The following is a 21,847-nucleotide window of genomic DNA, read 5'->3' on the forward strand; positions in this document are numbered from 1 at the left end:
TTTGCATCCCTTTTCATGAGCTCCTTAATTTCACGTGTGAGCCCTTTAAGTTTCTTCACCGCCGTATGACGCTCGTGCTGAAGCGTATTAATTTTATAAGCCAGCGCTTTGGTTGTAAGCTTGACCGTCCTCTTCTCCATTCCATCACTCACATCCTTTATTTCACTCATTTTGACATTTCCAGCGTGCACAGCTCATCAATATACACAGCAAAGCATAAACACCACGCAACAGATGAATCATGAATCCATTCACAATCTTTCCAAAGCTCAACTTTGAGTCCGTGCGCTCTTTTGATTCAACAAGCGCGAGCAGCCACGGTGCCACACACAATCCACACGGCTTCCAAACTCCGCCGAACTCGGCGCGTGCGTCCAGCGCACAAACACACAAGCCAAAACAACAGTCCCAGTCCTCACTGGACAAGCAGCATCCAATTCAAGTCCACACTGTGTTCCAAATTTCATCCAATACACAGAAGGAATCTCGACATACCGCTTCTGGTGGCTGTGATGCGCCGCCGCCGTGATTGCTTTTCACTCCTTTGTTGTTTTACGCAGTGCTCCGCTGTGATTTCTTTTTCCCATGTCGGTGAGCTGAATCCAATCCCATGAGAATCCAATCCAACTCCGCGATCCAAAGTCTTTTATTTCAACGTTAATATTTTTTGTTGACTAATGTTGTGGCTGTCTTTCAATAAACTTCAGCCGCTGAGGAACTTAAAGCTCTTTTGTGACGCGTCCAAAAACTCCATGGGTCCACGATGAATTTAAAGTGTTTATTGTGACAAAAATCAAAAAGAGCCAACAAGCAGTTATATCAAAAGGGAAATTAATGCGTGCCCTTTCAATAAATAATAATAATGATACTGGTGAGATGATAAGGTGAAAATGATGGTAAATTGACGGTCAACAAAAAATATATGAGCTTAGTTCTCTCTCTCTCTTTGTGTTCAAAACTCCCGCCACCACACACACACACTCACTAAGTAAAGAAAATAACCACACCCCCTCAATGTGTGAATGCAAATGACATCATCAACGCAATGACGTCAAGCCTACATCAAATGGCAGGGAAAATATATTTTAGCTTCTACACACACAAAACATTTTTTTGGTGTATCCCCTTTATAACAAACTCTTTTAATGAATGTAGTGACATAGGCTATAGTACCATAAATACACTGTGTTATGTACTTAGGCACATAAGTTTCCTCCCACTGCTGCTTGTCTGTACGATCCCAGTGTATTTTTGTAACTTTAATAATCCGATGTGAGTCAGACTTTGTAAAAATATCACAGGAAGTGGGCGACATAGCTAGAGTATATAGTTTAATGTTGATACTGTCTGCGTTCTGCATTTATTAATAACAAAACTGCAGCTTTGTTTGAGACTTGTTTGTGCAGCGTCTCATTGTCATGATGTCGTTCTTCTGATAAAACAGGAGCGGTTCCCTTCAGACACCTGCAGGTCTCAGATCAGCGTCGGCTGCAGGACGAGTCCTTCACTGAACCTGAGGTAAAAAAGAAAAAAACACAACACATCTGTTTCCTCATTTTGGATCAGTTATATCTATTTGTCTACAATGATTCGTAATATGATATATAGTTAATGATTAGCAGCAGCCAAATGGATCTTAGTGGAGTCGGAAGAAAACAGTTCTTCTGAAACAAAAGAATATTAGTTTTTCAATTTATGAACTATTTAAAGCAGTGTGAGAGGATAAATCCTTTTTAATTAACTGGATCAGAGTTAATTACGGACGGATTATGAGAAAACAGGCCTCGGAGCATGTTGTGTCTCTTTGTGCTTGTGTTGTGTCTTTGGATCACTTAAAGGGATAGTTCAACATTTTGGCAAATTGACCCATTGCCATAATCCCAATAATAGTCATAGCAGTAGGTTCGTTATTTGTCGGTGCAAGCTATTTTTAGAACGGCAGAGCAGAGCCGTGAGCTGCTCAGAGCTACACTACGGAGACTTTCTTGGTTTCCCTCATCAAACTCATCAAATACACAATCCAACAACTCCAAAACGCTCTGTTGGACAAATTGTGAAGTTGTTTTAGAGGGAAATGCAGAGACTGCTTGATGAAAAACTGTCCCTGAAGGCAACGTACATCAGCGGTTTTGCATGAATTTACCTCTAAAACAACTCTGTCTGGTAACGTTGTGTTATTATCTCATAGTGTGGTGAATGTGCAGGTCACAACTTGTCCACCAGAGCGTTGTGGAGTTGTTGGATTGTGTATTTGGTGAGTGTGATGAGGGAAACCAAGAAATCCCATGAGCCTCCGTAGCGTAGCTCTGAGCAGCTCACGGCTCTGCTCCGCCGTTCTAAAAATAGCTTGCACCGACAATTAAAGGTAACGAACCTACTGCTATGACTATAGGGATTATGGCAATGGGTCAAGTTGCCAAAATGTTGAACTATCCCTTTAACTGAGCTCTGTGACTCAGTGACTCTGTCCCCAGTCCGCCCAGTAACAGAGTTTATACTGGACTCAGTGTGTCTGATGTGATGCTGGTAAACTCATCACACTCAGGTGATGATGTGTTCATGCTCCTGTACCATAACGACTAACATCCTCATGGTTTTGAATAATTTTAAATGTCAATCTTTGCACCATTTGCTGTTTTTAATGGTTAATTATAAACAGTAGATTATCTAATTATACCTTTCTTTATTGTAAACTTGTTTTATTTAATGTGTTTTATAGTTAATTTATATGGATGAGATGTGCAGCTGCCCTGCCGCTGACTCACATTCATGATTTAATTGGGAAGTTATTATTTATTCCATCTCCCCTTATTGCCTTTTCAATAATGTAGCTCAGCTAGGTCTTGATTTAATTGTCAGGTTTGTTGTTGTTTTTTTCTCCTTTTATACAATTTGAAACTGAACATCTTCAGGTCTTTGACCGTTGATCTAATAAAACCACTGATTTCATTGTGTCTGAGAGGCTGTAACAGACATTTTGTTATATATACAGTATATATTTTATAGACTAAATGATCGATTAAGATAATCATCAGCTGCAGCCCTGGTGTGTTATCACAGTATATTGATGTTCTGTATCTCGACTCGAAGCCGGAGAATCTTTAAAAAAAATCTCCAAATGATTCATGAAACAAAAGCAGAATTTTAAAATGCAGCTTCACTGCAGCCGGAACGCGTCCAGGTCCAGGCTCCTGGACACTTTTCCCAGAGGAGGAGGAGGAGGAGGAGGAGGGACATCATGGTCTGACCAGGCTCAGATGTGATTGTAATAATCCTGCTCAGCCTCTGATGTCGTTCCCAGGAAGAAACATCTGATCCGGCAGCCTGGTGGGAGCGCCGGCCGGCCAACAGGCTGCAGCACAAACACAAACACTGAGCTGCTGCTTGTGAATCCGCGTTTGACACTCCTCATGTTTACCCTGCTGTTTTCCAGATGCGTCCTTGTTGTTTAATTCACCGCTGTCTCCCTGATGCCCCTGTGCACCAGCAGCATTTTACCCCACTGTTTGTTTATTAGGAGCTAATTAAGGCAGCGGAGTTTGTTGACAGCTAATCTTTTATTTCAGCCTCTGTTCCCCTTTTAGGAAACACCACAGCCTGCAGATAAATGTGCTTTATTGATGTGTGTTTAATGAGATGTTGCAGCGCGGCAGCCATTAGGAGGATGTGAGGCCGCTCTGCTTCCACTCTCATTATTTATTAGTTTGGAAACATCGGATTTATAAATGATGTCAGTTTCCTCTGGAAGGTGCTCAGGCTGTGGTTTTGCACTTGTCCATGAGAGGGCGCTACACACTCACTGTGTGATGTTAAAGGTGCTTCAATACGCTTCACAACCACAGAAACATGAGCAGATATTTGAAGGAAAACCGGACGTTTTTAAGAAATGAGATTTTAAATCTAAAGCTGGACCCAGACCTTCATCTGTCTCTTCATGTTCAAACTCCCATTTTTTCTTTAATAATATTTGGCATCAACCTGAACTTGCAACTGTATCCAAAAATTTAACAAAATAATTTATTGGTTTATTTCAAATGAAAAATGTGGAGCCAGTTCAATCAATCTGTGTTTTCCAGAACATAATAAAGGTTCAATTGGTGCAAATCATAAAATTGTGTGATAATCTTTTACTCTTTTAATTTGTTTAAAAGTTTTTGTAATGACTTTAATCTTTCCATGCACATTTTTGGGAGTTTTTTTCTGTCCACTATTGGACATTTCTTGATCGTGCAGGGGATATGTTGATATTTTTTCCTTTAATTTAAAGGTCTGATGTGATCTGTTGTTATGAAGCATAAAGTAATTATTAGCACTTCCTGTTTGCAGTGAATCCATTGATGTGCATTGGGATTACTCTGGTGCTGAGGAAAACTAAGACATTTGATTATTCTCAAACAGTTTCTGAATTAACAGAGCTTCTTTTTTCTATGGTTTCTTCACAGATTTACAGACGTGTATTCTCAAAGGACATCAGAAATCATGACGTCTGCAGGAAGTGTAAGTCACATAAAATCTAAAAAAATATGTCATTTCATGTTTGTGAGTTCACATTTGGCAGAGTTACAACACTGTGAAGGAGCTGGTATCTTGACGTGTACCCCCAAACCTGTTTGAAAACATCTGCTCTGGAGAATCCACAAAAACCTACTGATGACTAGTCGAAAAACACCTTGAAGGTATCTTATTTTGACTTTTTTCCTGTATTTTATGTTATTATTTTAACTGTATTCAAACACTTTTGTTCTAAGACGTGCTGTTGTTTTCACACATGAAGCGTACATGAACACATAAGCTCTGAAATTAGTTTTCATGTCTGTTCAGCTGCATTAGTTAATGTTATGGAGGTTTCCTGGCTGATACTCACCTCTTCATCTGCACAAACACACACACAGTCACAACAAAATGAACAGCTACAAAGCAATGGCCGCACTTGGTTCAGAGATAAATAGTTTTTATTTTGGTGCCTGTCACAGATAATGGCAAATCATACTCCACAAACAATTCACAGTGCTCCGGTGACTGGAAACCTCCATAAACACATGCTATGAAAAAATATGAATGATGAGATTAAAGGTCTAGAACCTACTGCCGAGGATCATTGAGTTAATCAACAACATTCAGCTGTCGCATGCAAAGACAGGTGCGTAAACAGGAAACCTTAAAAACCTGTCGTTTTAAAGGGATAGTTCACCCAAAATTGAAATTTCACTCATTATCTACTCACCCTCATGTGGACTAAGGGCTGGGAGAAGTTTCAGAGTCCTCCATGGCTTCTCTGAGTTACAGGGGGCCCCGAAATGCGAAATTGTCCCGAAAAAAATAAAATAAGTCTATTTTTCAAGCTTGTTTGTAGCGGAAGCTCTCCTGGTTCGTCAAATTTGGATGAACCGGGAGAGCTTCCGCTACAAACAAGCTTGAAAAATAGACTTATTTCATTTTTTTCGGGACAATTTCGCATTTCGGGGCTTCAATACAAGACGGACATTACATACGAGCAGCATGGAGGTATTTGGATGTTTTTTGGTGTGTCTTTTTGTTACGAAGACAGTTGGTATCCATTTGCAACCGTTATATGGACATGCAGTGCTGCACGGAGCCCTGCTGTAACTCAGAGAAGCCACGGATAATTCTCAAACTTCTCCCAGCCCTTAGTCGACCTGAGGGTGAGTAGATAATGAGTGAAATTTCAATTTTGGGTGAACTATCCCTTTAATTACATGAGGGAGAAAAAGACTTCCTGACGATGCGAAGGTTTGAACGACATTGAATAGTGTTTGGAGAGCATCACACACAGAGTCCCAGTGGTGTGTGTGTGTTTGTGTGTGTGTGATGCTGATGTGGCCTGTATCTCACATTTGGCAGCAGATTCAGCAACAAACTCAATCATGATCTGATCACATTGAGGCGTTGCCATGGCAGCAGAGTTTAGCCCCTCAGCTCTTGCCTGCTGCTGCAGAGGCAGAAGCAGAGCCGCCGCCGCACACCGTCGACTTCCTCAGCTCGATTTTCATCGACTGGCTCTCGGCCCGCGACTCTAACCTGGCCACCGCCGACACCCCCACCACGGCCTTGCCGATGGGTTTCATACCTTTTGACACAGGGATCCGAGTGGCCGCGCTCCGAGCTGACTGCACATCCGCACCGGGCTGGAAGGAAAACAAAACAAAAAAACAATGTGAAGAAGATACAGGAAACTCAGAATAAGACACTGTTTTTTTTCGGTATCGCTCTTATTTTGAAGGAGGGGTTTTGTGCTTAAATAAATAAAAGGTGAACTCCCCAGTGAGCACAGTGATGGTGATTTGCAGGTCAAAGATGGTTACGACAAGCCCTGATCACGATCAAGAACGAAGACTTTTTTTTTCGTGTTTTTCTGTCACCTGATCTTTCGCAAATGGATGCAGCGGTTTATAAACTGATCAGCCATCATCAAACTTGAACAACCGCAAAGGTCAAACCTCTAATACGATCCAAAGGAGTGATTCCTAAACAGCGGATTGTCATTGTTACATTAACAAACAGGTGGATGACTGTAGCGCACCATTGTCGCCATCTTTCCTATAACAATGATCAGGAACAAGTTAGGTTCAGGAAAAGATCACGGATTGGACTAAAACAAGACATTCCTCAACATTAGGTCACCCTTGTTGGTAACTGGGAATCGGACGCCAATCTCGGGTGTCATAAACCTGTAATCTGTTGACCAGACCACCACATACCTCCAGCGAACCTAACTGTGTCGCCATAGTTACTACGATAACAGTCGCAGCTTGTTTAGGTAGGTTTAGGACGACTGATCTTTGTTGTTATGGTTACAGTATAAACAGTTGGGAATCGAAACACATATTAGCCATATTCGCAGCGTCGCCATCTTTGCTTACGTCGTCACTCGGGGTGGGAATCGACGGCGTCACATAACGTTACTGTTAACGTTAGCAGTTGCAGCTAATGCCAGCTAACTTAACCCAAATGTCGTTTTACTTTAAAATATGGCCCGATGTCCCTTCGGACGTTAACAGCCCATGCCTTCCTTAAATCAACCACGAAGAGATGAAAGGAAAGCAGTTTATCAGTTTTCCACAACGTTTGTACGACTTGCAGCCAGGGACGCAACAGTGATAGCTACGGTTTGTTTACCCACCCCGAGTGATGACGTAAGGAAAGATGGCGACGCTGTGAATATGGTGAATTCATCCATCCACCACCTGCTTCTGTCGTACTAACTACAACCACTAGGTGTCGCCTAAAAACAAGGACCAAACAGATTCTTTCCAAATGAAAAGTTATGGACCATTAATCAGACAGTTTGGACTCCCTCCAGGAAACGTTGTCGGTTTTGCGATAACACGTTGTTTTTCAACAACTTTAGACCTTCAGGTCACAAAGTCAGTGCTCACTGGGTCCAGTCACACCAGGGTGAGTGTTAACTCTCCTTGATAATAATTTACATCAAGTTTGGTCACATACTGAAAAAGTTTCAACATGTCTCTGTGCTCAAAGTGCAAAAGTCAAACTGTTCACTTTGTGTTGGGTTAAAAGGAGGAAATGTGTCAGTTGGGAAGTTTGTGTATGTCTACATGTGACCTTCGGGAAAGGCCTTGGTACGGTGGTATCTAATGCATGTCAGATCATTCCAGTGTTAGTTCATACTGGTGAGTTGATATATTTGATGCAGTTGGTGTTTTGTACCTGGAGAAAGTGCTATCTATGGAGCACACACCACCTGATTTCATTTTGAAACATTTCAGAAGCAACTGAAACGTAAGAATATTAGACATCATTCAGACATTGTTGCTTGTAAATTAAAAAGGAAATTGTTGTTGTTTTCTATGCTGCTTTTAAAGGGATAGTTCAACATGTTGGCAAATTGGCCCATTGCCATAATCCCTATAGTCATAGCAGTAGGTTTGTTATCTTTATTTGTCGGTGCAAGCTATTTTGAGAACCGCCGGAGTTGTTTTAGAGGTAAATTCATGCAAAACCGCTGATGCGCGTTGTCTTCAGGGACAGGTTTTCAGCAAGCAGTCTCTCTATTTACCTCGAAAACAACTCTGTCTGGTAACGTTCTGTTATTATCTCATAGAGTGGTGAATGTGCAGGTCACAACTTGTCCACCAGAGCGGTGTGGAGTTGTTGGATTGTGTATTTGAGGAGTTTGATGAGGGAAACCAAGAAATCCCATGAGCCTCCGTAGCGTAGCTCTGAGCAGCTCGGCTTGGCGGTTCTAAAAATAGCTTGCACCGACAAATAAAGGTAACAAACCTACTTTTATAGGGATTATAGCAATGGCCCAATTTGCCAAAATGTTGAACTATCCCTAAGAAAGGAAAGACAAGATGGAGGACGGTCGACTTGACGACCGCCAAAGCTCTCACCACTGATTGCGTCGGTCTGGCGGCTGCCGAGGTGACGGGTGTGATTGTTATGCTGCTTGTCATCTTGCTCTGAGTCGTCTTGCCCGTTGCAGCATGGCGTGGGGAGCGGAGCACTGTTCCCGTGGAGACTTCTTTACCGTCTGAGCTCGTACCAAGAGGTTTGAGCTTCAACATGGGACTACTGCTGCATCCGTCAGAAGGCCTTTTGAACTGTGAGCCCAGGTGGATGTGGATCTTATTGTCCTCTGTTGTGATAATGTTGCTGTTTGTGTTGAACTTCCTGACTGGTGCAGTCCCCGGTTGCTTCTCTGGGGTCATCTTGATCACCGTGCGACTTGCGGTGGCTTCGTGAGGGTCGGATGATGCACAAGCTTCGGCCACAGGGGTGGTGCTGACTGTGATGATGGACACCGGAGACTGGAGACCGCCGTTTGTCTTCTCCGGACTCTTGGCCCTGGAGATGGTCGTTATCGTGACCGGAGACTTGGCTCGATCGAGACCGGTCGTGTCGCCGCCGGTCTTGGTCTTGGAGCTCACGGTCGTCGGCTTGGGGACGATTGTGATGCGAGGTTTCTGAAGGCCGAGAGTGGGGATGATTGTGGTGCTGGAGAAGAAGTCCTCGGCTCGAGGGCTCGTGATCTCCAAGGTGGCGGTGCTGTTCTCGTGATCCGGAGTCACCCGGATGTGCAGCGGCTGACCCGGCTTTGGGGACATGGTCATTTCCGGCGGGAGCAAAGACACCCCGTTGGTCTTCCCGGGAGTCGTCTGGGTGAGAGTGATGGCCTCTTTCTTTTTCATCCAGGGCACCCAGGATTTTCTCGCCCCGAGTTCTGCAGATGCCGGAGGGTACCGCTCGAGGACCATCGGCTTCTTTAGACCTCGCAGTCTGAGGTTGCTCATCAAGTGGTGTTCCTCGAGGACGGATTTTCGGATGAAGCCCGCCGTCGTCTCGTCCTCGGCGGTCTCACTGGCCATCACGTCTGTCTGCACCGCCGTGGAGGTGACCGGGATGTCGACCATCCTCCTACCGTTCATGCTCGGCCTGAAGGCGCGACTGTAGCACTTGGTGGCGTCCAGTTCCTTGATGAGGCTGTCCACCTCCTGACTCATGCTCGTCTTCTTCTCTTCCTCCTCCATGAATCTCTGCTGCAGAACTGAATAGTCCACCTGGAGCTGGGAGAGCTGGTCCTCCTTGTTCATCAGCTCGTGGATTTTCTCCTTCAGGACCTGGACGTCCGCCTGCAGCTCTCTGGTTTTAGCCTCCTCCATCTTGCAGCGAATCCTCAGCTCGGCCTCGGGGCTCGTGACCTCGCCTTTCTCTATCGCCTTGTTTCTGGCGATCTGACTTTTCATTTCTTCCAGCAGCTTAGAGAGGGTGTTTGCTTTGTCCTGCTCTGTTCTGAATCTCTTCTCCAGCAGATCATACTCATCCTCTGTTTTCATTAAATCTCCCTCCACCACCTCCAGTTGCTTGAGCCTGCTCTTCAGTCTTTCAATTTCTAACGTGAGCTCTTTCACTTTGTTGTCCTCATCTGGATTCTTGTGTCCGTCCTTGTTGGCCCACTTCCTCTGCATTTCCCTCTCTCTCTCCTCTAGTCCATCGATTCTTATCTTCATACCGCTTATCTTATGCGTAAGCTCCCTACACTTTTCCTCTTCACTTGCAAGTTTGGTTTTTAACTCGTCTTTCTCTTTGGTGAGCGACGTCACTTTAACTTCCATCTCTGATTTGAACTTCAGAAGTTTTTTGCTCTCTTCTATCAGCTTCTCTGTGACCTCTGTGACCTTGCCCTGCTCTGCCTTAAACATCTTACTTAAATCCTCACTTTTCTGTTCTTCCTGTTTGAGCCTCTCCGACATGTTTTTCCTTTCATCCACCAGGATGACGGTGAAGGACTTCAGCTTCATGAGATCGTCTTTGAAGACCATTTCTGCCTTTTCAAACTTTGACTCTGACGCCTCCAGTTCTTTCAGCCGGGTTTTCACCGTCTCCAGTTCGCCGGCCATATCCTTCACCACACGTTTTTCCTTTTCCAGGTTCGTATGAAGCTGAGCACAATCTGTTTTGCTCCTGTTGAAAGCTCCCTCCAGTTTCTCCAACTCAACCATCCTCTTCTGCAGTTTATCCACCTCCAGCCTCATCTCCTTGACGTGGTTCTCCTCCTCCTGCAGCTTCTTCCTCAGCTCCTTGCACTGACTCTCTGTTTTCGTGATCTCCTCGTCCTTGCCCTCCATCTCCAGCACTCTCTTCCTCAGATTCTCCAGCTCGGCCATGAGGGATGAGTTGCCGCACTCTCCTTTGCTGATCTTCTCCCTCAGCTCCTGCAGGTCCTCCTCTGATTTCTGCAGCGCCTTGTTGTTTTCCTCCAGCTCCTCGATCTTGTGCGCAAGCCCAGACAGCTTCAGCCTCAGCTGTCGGCTTTGTGACTCGTGGTCGGCCAGCTTTGCCATCATCTCCTCGTGCTCCTGTGCGAACTTGGCCGCTCTGTGCTCCAGATCGGCCTCCAGCTTGAGGACCTTCTGGCCGTCCTCCTTGGCGGTGTCGGTCGTGGCCGCCAGTCGCTGCTCTTTGTCCTGCAGCTTCTGACTGAGGTCCTGGATCTTCTGGCCCTGCTGGTCGATCTGCTCGATGTGCAGCTGTCGCTCGTCTACCAACATGAGGGCAAAGGATTTGAGCTTCACCAGCTCTGCTCTGACCTTTTCAAGTCGCTTGTTGTGGTCTTTGTCCTTACGAGCCTGGTAGGCCTTTTCCTGCTCCAGCAGCCGCTTGAGTCTAAGAAACAGACAGAATATAGTACAAGATGTGAGAAGCTTGGTTGAATATCAAACATATTTTAACAGAATACTTTTTCAATGCAGATGTGGCCAACCCTGGATCAATTTTACATCAAAATGTTGACAAACATGTTTACAATCATGAATCATTGGACACAGAAGTAGAAAAGTTAGTATCCTCGTGTGAGAAAGTGTTGCTTTTAACATGTGGCGGCCAAATTAAAATGATTAACTATAATTTCCTGTATTCCTGTATCAGACTGGACACATCTCTTCAGCCAGAAGAGACTCTGCATGAAGCAGACAAGCAGAAAAATGTCAGCAGCAGGAAACTGCACGAGGGAACAAAGGGGAATAAAGAAAAGAAAAGCAGCACATTAGGGCCTGAACTTTGGTGATTCTGTCTGACAGAGAGATTACCCTCCGCTGTCCAGGGAAGAGTTACAGCTGCAGGTCAGTGTGGGATTTAGTTACTTCTGCTGTGACTCACTCAGCTGATCTCACTTCAGTCCAGAAGCTCATAAAAAAAACACCAACAAGGTCGACGGTTTTTACAGCTTTGTCAAGAGTCAAACGATGAGGCAAACAAACAACTCTCAGACTTTGCAGTGATAAAAACGTGTCAGGTTTATGTATATTATAGATTTAACATCTTTCTTTCCTTCCTTTCTCCCTTCCTTCTTTACACAGTCCTTTTCCCTTCCTTCCTTCCTCCCTTTACTCTTTTGCTATGCTATTTATTGTGTGTTATTGTATTGTATTTTATGTGGTTTTATGTGTATTGTAAGTGGTGAAGCCAAAGACAAATTTCCACATTGTGGACAATAAAGATATTGAATTGAATTCCTTCCTCTCTTCTTTCCCTCCGTCCATCCTTCTGCTTCCTTCCTTGACCTAATCTGTTCCCTCCCTCCATCTTTCTTTCCCTCCTTTTCCCCTCCGTCTTTCAACAATCCTTTTTTCCTTCCTTCCTCCCTTCCTTCCCTTTTGACCCAATCTGTTTCCTCCCTCCATCTATCTTTCCTTACTAATTTTTTCCCTTCCTTCTTTCCTCCCATCTTTCCCTTTGTCCTTCCTTCCTTCCTTCCTTCCTTCCTTCCTTCCTTCCTTCCTTCCTTCCTTCCTTCCTTCCTTCCTTCCTTCCTTCCTTCCTTCCTTCTTTCCCTTCGTCCTTCCTTCCTTGACCCAGGAGGACAACAGGAGGGTTAAGAAATGTGAAATCAAGAGCACGCATCCACCCAAACAAGAGGAAAGCAAACACACACACACACCGGCCAGTTTTAGATTTTCACAGTCATGCACATGTTTGTTTCTATAAGAAATGTGACAGAAGTGGTAAAGTACAACGACAAAGAGGAGCAAAATTGTTGTTTTCAGTAAGTTGGATGAAGCCCACACTGATTCTGTTCCTTGATTCACCATTTTCCGCTCTGTTTCACCTGAAACTGCCCCCAGTGGTGATGTCACCGGGCGGCGGAGTGCACCTGTACCTCAACAAGGTGAAACATTAAACCACTGGGGCTCGGTGAAAAACAAGATTTCCAGTTAATGTTACAGTGACTCATTTTGATTAATGTGTGTGAACATGACCGCTGCTCTGTTTCTGTAGTTAGTGTGTGTGTGTGTGTGTGCGTGCTAAGCCTCTAACTGATCTTCTCTTCCCCTCTTCCTCTTGTCGTCTCTGTCAGTTTACAAAGTAGATTAACAACATGCAAGAACCTCTGTTTCTGTCAGGCCGTGACCTCCTCTCTCCTCCTCCTCCATTGACTTTACATGTAACTGAGCTGCAGCGTTAACTTAACGGCCGTGTCGTGCAATTATATCCAGATGTTTTTTGTAAATTTATCATCCTCTACATTATTTTATTTCAATTTGAATTACAGTCTCTGGTTTGCACATCTCTGTTTTTTAAATCTTGTTTCCTTTTTAACTGTGCACAAAAACAAAAAAAAACAACAAAACCACCTTTAGAAGACAGACAATAATAGATAATGCACCTCCACCTGTCTCCATGTTTCACTATTGGATGTCTTTCTACCTGAATCTTCACAGCCGTGTTGATTTTTTTTTTTACTTTGACAGATTTAAAGTCGCCAAAACAAAACCAGAGCAGCTGGATGAATCCGTGCAGAGCTGCCAACAAAGTTCAGAGAGACTTCAACCTGCCTGAGTTAATGTCGGTGGATGTTTAACTAATCTCTGCAGGAGGCGGCTGCTGCTGCTGCTGCTGCTGCACCGTCACATCAGACTCCTGCAGTGTCTCAGCGCTGCTAAAATAAATCTAAACTCTACACAAACACCATGACACCGTCTCCTCCTCCTCTGTCAAACTTCAAACTTCTGTCCCGAAACTCAACTCTACTTACTTAACTTACCAACGAGCTGTGATGTGATGCCACCGGGCAGGTTGATGATCCATGTCTGAGAGAGTTTCTGCAGCTGAGCAGCAGCCAGATTGTTTCTGTTGCTGCTGCTCAGAGTCTCACAGGGTCAGGGTCGGGGAAAGGAGGAGGGAGGAGGAGGAGGAGGAGGAGGAGGAGGGATGGAGGAATGGAGGGAGGGGCCGCGGCTCCGTGGGGAATTAGCCATCACATTCCAAACATGTCATCAGCGGACAATGGGAAAGGTGGATGTTGTGCTAAACGGCACCGCTCTGCTGGCTGCTGATGTCACCAACGCCTCCTTATATGGAGCACGGAGGCCCTTAGCAAAAAGTCGTTTATTAAAGTGTACTACAAGTACTTGGAAGTGTACTTTTGTAAACTTAAAGCAGAAGTAAGTGGAATGTTTGTGTTAATATAAGTCTTAAATAGTTCTATCTTCCGACAGCAATCACTTATATAGAGTGTTTGGTCTGAAACACGGGTCTGTCAGTCACTCTGCTCTGCTGTAAGCTGAGGAGAAAACTTCTTGTATACTTCCTTGTATCCTACAAGCTTATCCAATGAGGAGAGAGAACGGCATAAAGGGCTGTGTGTGCAGCCAAGGGATGCGTGTGAATGTGGTGACGTAGGGACGAAGACCAGTAGATCCATGACGAGGGCGGGGGCTGCTAACTCCATCTGCTGACAAGAAGTTAGCCAAAACCACCGGATCGCTCACTTCTGCTTTAAAATTACCTTATAAAGTACACTTTAAAGGGACAACGAGGAGTTTTGGAAAAGCGAAGTGTCTTCACACTACATTTATGAGCCTCCGCACCGTGAAATTCTTTGACCGGCGCAAGACAGACTCATGTTTTCATTCATCAAGAATTAAAGTCAGAGGTTGGAAGACGATCACATACCGTCGTAGTTCCCACCATAAACGGCGATTCGGCGGCGTTATTCTCATGAGCGTCCGCGAAACCGAAAGTAAAGAAACGCTGGTCGGCTCGACCAGCGTTTCCACCACCACTAATAATAACAAAATAACCATAGAGACAAAACCATATATTTATCGAAAATGGACCATTAACAAGTGGTAACGTAGATTCATCCACATTAATATGAGACTTTTTTATAACCAAATAGAAACTCCTCGTTGTCCCTTTAATAAAATGAACTTCAAGTATAATACTCTTTGCTAAGGGAGGAGGGGTTCAATGAGGAGGAGGAGGAGGACGAAGCTCTTCCTCTTCTTTCTAACTGTTTAGTTAGGGTTAACCCTCAGGGAGGAGGAGGAGGAGGAGGAGGAAGGTGTGACATAACACACTTTGAAGTTTCTGCTCCTCACTTTACTCCTTTACTTTTTTTTTTTTAACTGCTTGTCTCCTGTCTGCCCTTGCAGCCCCGGCGTCGTTTCCATAGAAACGTGGCAACAATGGCAAGGCGGCGAGACTTTTTTTTTTTTTTGGGTTTTGTTTTGCGGAGGACAATGCCAGACTCTCACAGCCTTTCTCATTATAATCCCCCCGTATCGTGCAAAAGGCCGAGGACATGGGATATAAATTCCCCCGTAGCGGCTGGATTGTATGTGTGTGAGCTCATGGTTTCAGAGGAGGCCTGTGGTTTTTGCATCGCAGAGGCTCCTAAATGAGCCAAATATGAGCAGTGCAAAGAGCTTACAGATGCAGACGCAGCTTTCCATCGCTGCTCTTCATTACTCCAAAACACAAAGTTATACATAACTCAGGAGGAGCGCTTCGTGGTGCATTAAACGTAATTGTGATGCCTTTAATTCTCATTGAACGTGGGAAAGAAATTTCATCTTCCATCATCTGTGAACGTTAGGCTACAGTTCGTACCGGGTAAAAAGATTGTTTTTTTAGTTTTTTTTAAAAAGCCCCTGAGATGTTTTCCAGCGACAAAGCGAAGGAAAACATGATGATGCCAGTTGTTAGTAGATGTTAAGAAGAATATCGCTCCAGAGAGAAATTAATTCTCTTTCCCACGGAGATTCAATGGTAAAAACAATAGAACAGCAACAAAAGAAAAAAAACTGATTATCTCCTCATCTACTTCTTCTCTAAGTCCAGCGTCAAATCACTAACAAATGGTCAAACTGAGAAAAAAAAAACCCACCAGGACTAAGATGAACTTGTTTCTACGTCTATGCCACTTTTCCCTTTTCTCCCGTCATAATCACGATGACCACTAGAGGTCGCCTAGCAACAAAACGTAACTATGGCACGTCAACGATTTGTGTCTTGTTTGTTTCACATGTAGAGCAGCCAAATTTCATTTTAAATGATAATTAAGAAATAAAACTATATGGATTATACTTGGTGTTTGAACAATGGCTCTGAAAAAACGATGAAAAGAAAGAAAAAAATCGTAGAAATTGGCCATATTGATCAATATAAACCTAAATAAACAACTAGGATTGACTGTAATTCGAGGCGAGGTGATGGTATGTTGTTCAACACTAATTTATGGAAACATCTACATACATAGTGATATTCTTATACACATACAGTATAATATGTCTTGTTTTATGATATGATTTGAACATAGCACATGATGGTAAATATCCTGAATACTTCTTCCGCACAGGATTGACCCCAGGTGACCCCCGCCAATAAGAAGAAGGGACACATCTTCCTCTGTATTACATTTAATATTAAATGTATATAAATGTTGGATGTTACATTATGTAATTTTATGTATATTTTGTTGGATGTAGTGGACCCCAGAAATAGAAGCTGCTGCATTACTGGCAGCTTTTGGAGATCTGAATAAACTAGGAATCAAGTCATTATACAAAATGAATGATGCAAAACATGACAGGATAAAATTAAAGGGATAGTTCACCCAAAATTGAGAAGCTTCCGCTACAAAACAAGCTTGAAATATAGACTTATTTAATTTTTTTCGGGACAATTTCGCATTTTGTGGCTTCAATACAAGAGGGACATTACATACGAGCAGCATGGAGGTATTTGGATGTTTTTTGGTGTGTCTTTTTGTTACGAAGACAGTTGGTATCCATTTGCAACCGTTATATGGACATAACTGTAACTCAGAGAAGCCACGGAAGAGGAAATTTCAATTTTGGGTGAACTATCCCTTTAAATAATGTGTAGGCCTAGTCTCAAATTTACCATTTTCTCCTATTCCTTCGAGTTTAAAGGGTAAAAACTGGGTTGGACCTGAACCTGCAGCTTCTTGTATCTCCTCCCCGGCCTGTTCCTATTAATCTGTCCACTCCTGACTCAACTGTTTCTGTCTGTCGGGTCTTTGCCGCCTTCTGATCCGTCTAATAGTCGTCAAGTCAGCTGCTTCAGTCTGGAGCAAAGTGGCGAACGAAGCATCTGTAGCAGCAGACAACAAAGATGTGATTTATCGGGTCAGAAAGACCTTCAGGAATCCAGATGTTTGATTGGCTGCCATCTTTAAAAAAAAACAAACACTTAAAACAGAACTCTTGACCTGAGGCTGAAGTCTGGCTGCACCGCACCGCAATTTAATAAAATTTAAATGAATACACCCCCATTACAGATTAGAACAAATAACTGGATTCAGATGCAAAACTTTTGATTCCAGTTGCAGCTTTACTAAACTGTAAATGTTTAATAACTCCTCCTCTGATGTATACAACTCAGATTTGTCCTCATCACGCCTCCGAGGATTCTGGGTAACTGTCATTATGAACTCACAGTGAGACGTCGACTCTGCAGAAAGACTCCCCCGGTTCGCATCTATTCATAGACAGAAGCCCGACACAGAGAAAGTGAAGAAAGCCCCAAAACGCTCATAAAAAGTGAGGCGAGCTGAGCCCGCAGCAAACACGTCGGACCGGAATACACTGATCTGGAGCTAATTATAGTCGGAATAATTACCATCCTTATTAACATTCAGAACAGACGAGCTCTGACACTGAGGAGCCGCAGTTTGTCGTCGACTATTTAGGGGGTAAAGACGGGAGGTTGTTTTGTTTTTTTTGTTGTTTTTTTTTAACCATGAGACAGAATCGGCCGCCGCTGTGAAATTACAGAGAATCAAACCTACATTTTTCTGAGGACAGATGTGGTTTAGTGGTTTAAACTTTTTAAACTCCACCAGGCAGATTGGGACCAGGGGCCTCAGGGTCGCCCAGCCCAGCAGTTAGGAGCCAATTGTTTGATAAAACCTCATTAATAGTCCAAAGGGGTTCATTATGTCTTTGTTCTAATAGTTCGACATTGAAAACACTTGTGAAAAAGACAGAAGCACACCATCTAAAAAACATGAGAACTGTGTAAAAAATGAGAGCGTGTAAACTTCATTAAGATTATGTTGATAATGGAATTACAGCAAAAAGTTTCCGCTGTAATCGCTAAAGCAAAAGACGAAGAAGTTTTAAACCTGCAGTGAGTTTTTTGGCCACATGGGGGAAGTGAAATCAAGTTTTTGGTAAATATTGACCATTGTTCGCTCTGTGTTTGTTCTCCACCAGCGAAGTGCAGCTGTTGCAGCCACGACTTTCATTCATGCTGCTCAGATTCCTGTTGACCAAAAACAAAATGATCCGGAAGTAGAGGAGCCAAGTCGTACATCATAATCGTTGCTATTGTTTTTAGTCTTTTGTCCACTGATATGGTGGATTTATTAGAAAATGGCTGGTTAGTGTTGTCGATCATCCAAGCCCAGTGTTCCCTCACTTTTAGCTCCGTGTTTGGTCTCCACCACCTTAAGTATTTGGATCTCTCTTTGCACCCAAGAGACTGAATCAGTTACTGTACAAATCATGTACTTTACATACTTATTTATGGTTTTTGAACAAGGTCTGGTTTCTAAATTGTTTAAATCCAAAAAATCGAATCGAAAAATCGAAACTTCTATATTTCCACTTGGACATTGACTTCCATTTATTTATGTACCACATGAAAACCAACTACAAAAGGCCTGATGGGTCCATGAGTTGTGTAGACTGTGCTATTTTACTGTAACAGCAAATATTACAAACAAAAAACAGTGAAATTAAGATTTCAATGTTGTAAAAATAAATGGAAATCAATGGAAGTCTGGCATGATAGAACTTATCTTTATGAAACACGACGTTCCCTCACTTTTAGCTCTGTGTCTGGTCTCCACCACCTCAAATATTTAGTTCTCTCTTTGTGCCCAAGAGATTTAAAATATCAGTTACTGCAGGAACTACAAATCATGTTTTTTATTTTATGTAGACCTTTGGCCTTTTTCAATTGATCTCTGGTTTCTAATGAATTGTTTCAATCCCAAAACATTATTGAATCTTCCAACTTTCCACTTAGGCATTGACTTCCATTTCTTATTTTATCTTATTTACCACATGAAAACCAACCACAAAATACCTGATTGGTCCATGAGTTGTGCAGACTGTGCTACAACAGCAAAGAAAACAAACAAAAAATACAATGAATTTAAGATTTCAATGTCCTAAAAATGAATGGAAATCAGTGGAAGGCATGATAGAACTTATCTTTATGAAACATGTCACCACTTGAACATGATCTATAGAATTAGACATGATAACTGTATCTTATGACATTAATATGTCACTATAGCCTACATGGATTCTTCTTGTATATTACTTACTGGGTATTAGAGACTCCAGTCAAATATAAGTTAGTCTTCCAACTTTCCACTTAGGCATTGACTTCCATTTCTTATTTTATCTTGTTTACCACATGAAAACCAACCACAGAATGCCTGATTGGTCCATGAGTTGTGTAGATTGTGTTATAACAAAAGAAGACAAACAAAAAATACATTGAAATTAAGATTTCAATGTCGTAAAATCAAAAATGTTGTGGAAATCAATGGAAGTCTGGCATGATTGAACATGATCTGTAAAATTAGACATGTTAACTGTATCTTATGACATTAATACGTCACTATGGCCTCAATGGATTCTTCACTTTAGTTTCGTATATTACTGGGTATTAGACTCCAGTAAAATCTAAATCTGAAATCCTGACGGTAGCCTACACTCTGCAGCAGGTTTCTTCTGCTGAGGAAACAGGAGAAGCCTTTTTTGTGTGGTTGCATCAGGCCATGACAGTCGTTCTGCAAACAGGTCTTCTAATCGTCGGACAGGATCTCTGGTGGCGGTGACATCATCATCACCCTCTGTCTCTTTCTGCTCAGGGTCGACTCATTCATGATATCACCTGCAGCGGATCTACACTGACTGCAGCCGACAGGAATGTGTTATCAAACGGAGCTGAGATGCTGCAGCGCAACTCATCACTGGTGTGACCGAATTCACAAAACCTTCTTAAGAAAAAAAATCTTCTTAAATGTCATTTTTTTTCTTAAATTCAGTCTTAAGAAGAAAAAAGAGAATAAGTCATATTCTCCAAAAAAGTTCTTAAGTATTTTCTCAACTTTCTTCTTAAGAAAAACCTTAAGAGTAAATGGTATTTTTGAAAGTTCTCAAATTTGTTCTTTACTTAAGACAACCTTGACCTGTCTTAAAAATCCTACAGTGGATAGGTAAACCTCTAATATCACATTTTAGACAAGTTTTAGATTATGGCAATGGGCCAATTTGCCAAAATGTTGAACTATCACTTTAGGTAGGAAAAATAAGAAATTTGTAAGAAATGACTGTTCTTAAGACTGTTCTTAAGATTATATTAAGGAATTGCACTTAAGAACTTTCTTATGAACTTCTTAATTTTCTTCTAATGACATTTCTTAAGAACATATTGGTGAATCCAGCCCCATGTCTGCAGAAGTCGACGAAGACCAACGCTGCACTGCTGCTCCTCAAACTCAACCGCTCTCAGAGTGCATGAAGACAATCAGAGGGAAGTCTGAAGGACGTTGCTATGAGCCATGAACACAGATATGAGATCCAGAGGAGGAGGTGAATGAGGTGCACTGAGGCACGACTCCAGTATTTGAAGTTTTATGGAGCATGGCGAGCAGATGTGAAGCGATCCTCTCTCTCTCTGTCTCTCTCTGTGTGGTGACGTGATGTTTTATTGTGCAGCAGCAGATTCTCCCTGGTCACCTCCCTGGGTTTGTTTTGGGGGCTGCTTCGCGTTAACCTGCCGCGATCGCAGCGTGAGAGGAGTCCGCAGACAAGATACCAGCAGGATGTTTACATGAAAACAGGGAAAAGGAGAAAGGAGCATGGAGGATGCAACATCTATTATTGAAAAGAGACAGGAGATAGAAAATAGAAAAGCTTGAACGCTGCTTTTAAAAAGAGGAACGCGCTGATGAACATGTCTGAACTATACGGTCCATAAACAAGCCGCATAAAAACTGAGCAGGCAGATTCTCTGGATGTTTAAGTGACCCACATCACAGCAGGGTGTCGAACTCAACGACCAGAGACTTGAGAGAAGCTCATAACTGGGAAGCACCATGAACAAAACAGTTTCTTTTCTTAGGTCCTGATTCCTTCAACATTTCCACAGCAGAGCGGCTTTAAACGACTCTTAAAGGCCCAAATTTAGGTTTTAAACACAGTCGGAGAACAGGAACGATTAAAATAGACAATAAGTTTTCAATGATCAACATTAACCTGACGACAGCTGATGTTGATTTGTTGTTGGTTTTAAACAGGAACCAACCTCCAGAGCTGAAACATGAAGCATCAACAGAGAAGAAGCAGCAGCTGCAGTTCCTCTCCAGACCACTAGAGTGACTCAGTCCCATGTTGAGATTTAAACATATACGAAAACAGCTTTGGTCACTACAGATCATTTCCTGTTTATTCTGTTTTTAACCACTTAAAGTGTGGAAGGTTGAGGTTTAGCAAAGTTTCAGGCTCCACCTCTTTTCCCTTATTTGGATTAGCTGGGAGTTAGGGGGCGGAATCAAGCTCTGCCAAGATGGCGACGGTGGAGCAGCTCCACTCTGAGCTTCAGAACGTAAATAGCGTTTACCAACATTCAATATCTGTATCTCAGCAGCATCTTGACAAATGTAATACAAACATTTGGTAACCCTTTAATTTAAAGGCCACTAATTACCTGATAATGTCAAGAAATAGCCTAGAAATAACGGTCAATTTCATAGTAATGTCATGTTTTTCATAAAGACAAAAGATTACACATGCTTTTCATGCTTTTAATTTTTTTGGGAAAGGCCAGAATTTTACTCCATCTGCAATTGTCAATTACAATCAATTATTTCTGGGCTATTTCTATGCACTCAATCGTTATTTCTTGGTTATATTTCTCGACATTACTATGAAATTGACCGTTATTTCTAGGCTATTTCTAGACATTATGATGCAATTAATATATCTCGTAGGAATTAGCGGCCTGTAAATTAAAGGGTCACCAAACATTTTTATTG

At 42.6% G+C, this 21,847-nt stretch overlaps 1 protein-coding gene across 3 annotated transcripts in view; it reads right to left on the reverse strand.

Moving 5' to 3' along the window:
* Nucleotides 1-1,100: 1,100 nt before the first annotated feature.
* The window catches only part of filip1b (filamin A interacting protein 1b), a 65,381-nt gene continuing 44,634 nt past the window's right edge, over nt 1,101-21,847 (reverse strand). The window contains exons 5-7 of one of the 3 annotated variants that reach the window (XM_084000954.1): nt 8,376-11,148; nt 6,089-6,146; nt 1,101-1,513 (exon numbers count right to left, since the gene is read on the reverse strand). In XM_084000954.1, coding sequence (XP_083857080.1) covers nt 1,479-1,513; nt 6,089-6,146; nt 8,376-11,148 — 2,866 coding nt within the window. In that variant the 3' untranslated portion in view covers nt 1,101-1,478. Of the gene's footprint in view, nt 1,514-5,494; nt 5,599-5,757; nt 6,147-8,375; nt 11,149-21,847 lie in introns of those variants that run through there. The other 2 variants (XM_084000955.1, XM_084000953.1) reach the window with 2 other exon arrangements.

Source organism: Trachurus trachurus (assembly GCF_905171665.1).
Source record: "Trachurus trachurus genome assembly, chromosome: 24".
Taxonomy (NCBI): domain Eukaryota; kingdom Metazoa; phylum Chordata; class Actinopteri; order Carangiformes; family Carangidae; genus Trachurus; species Trachurus trachurus.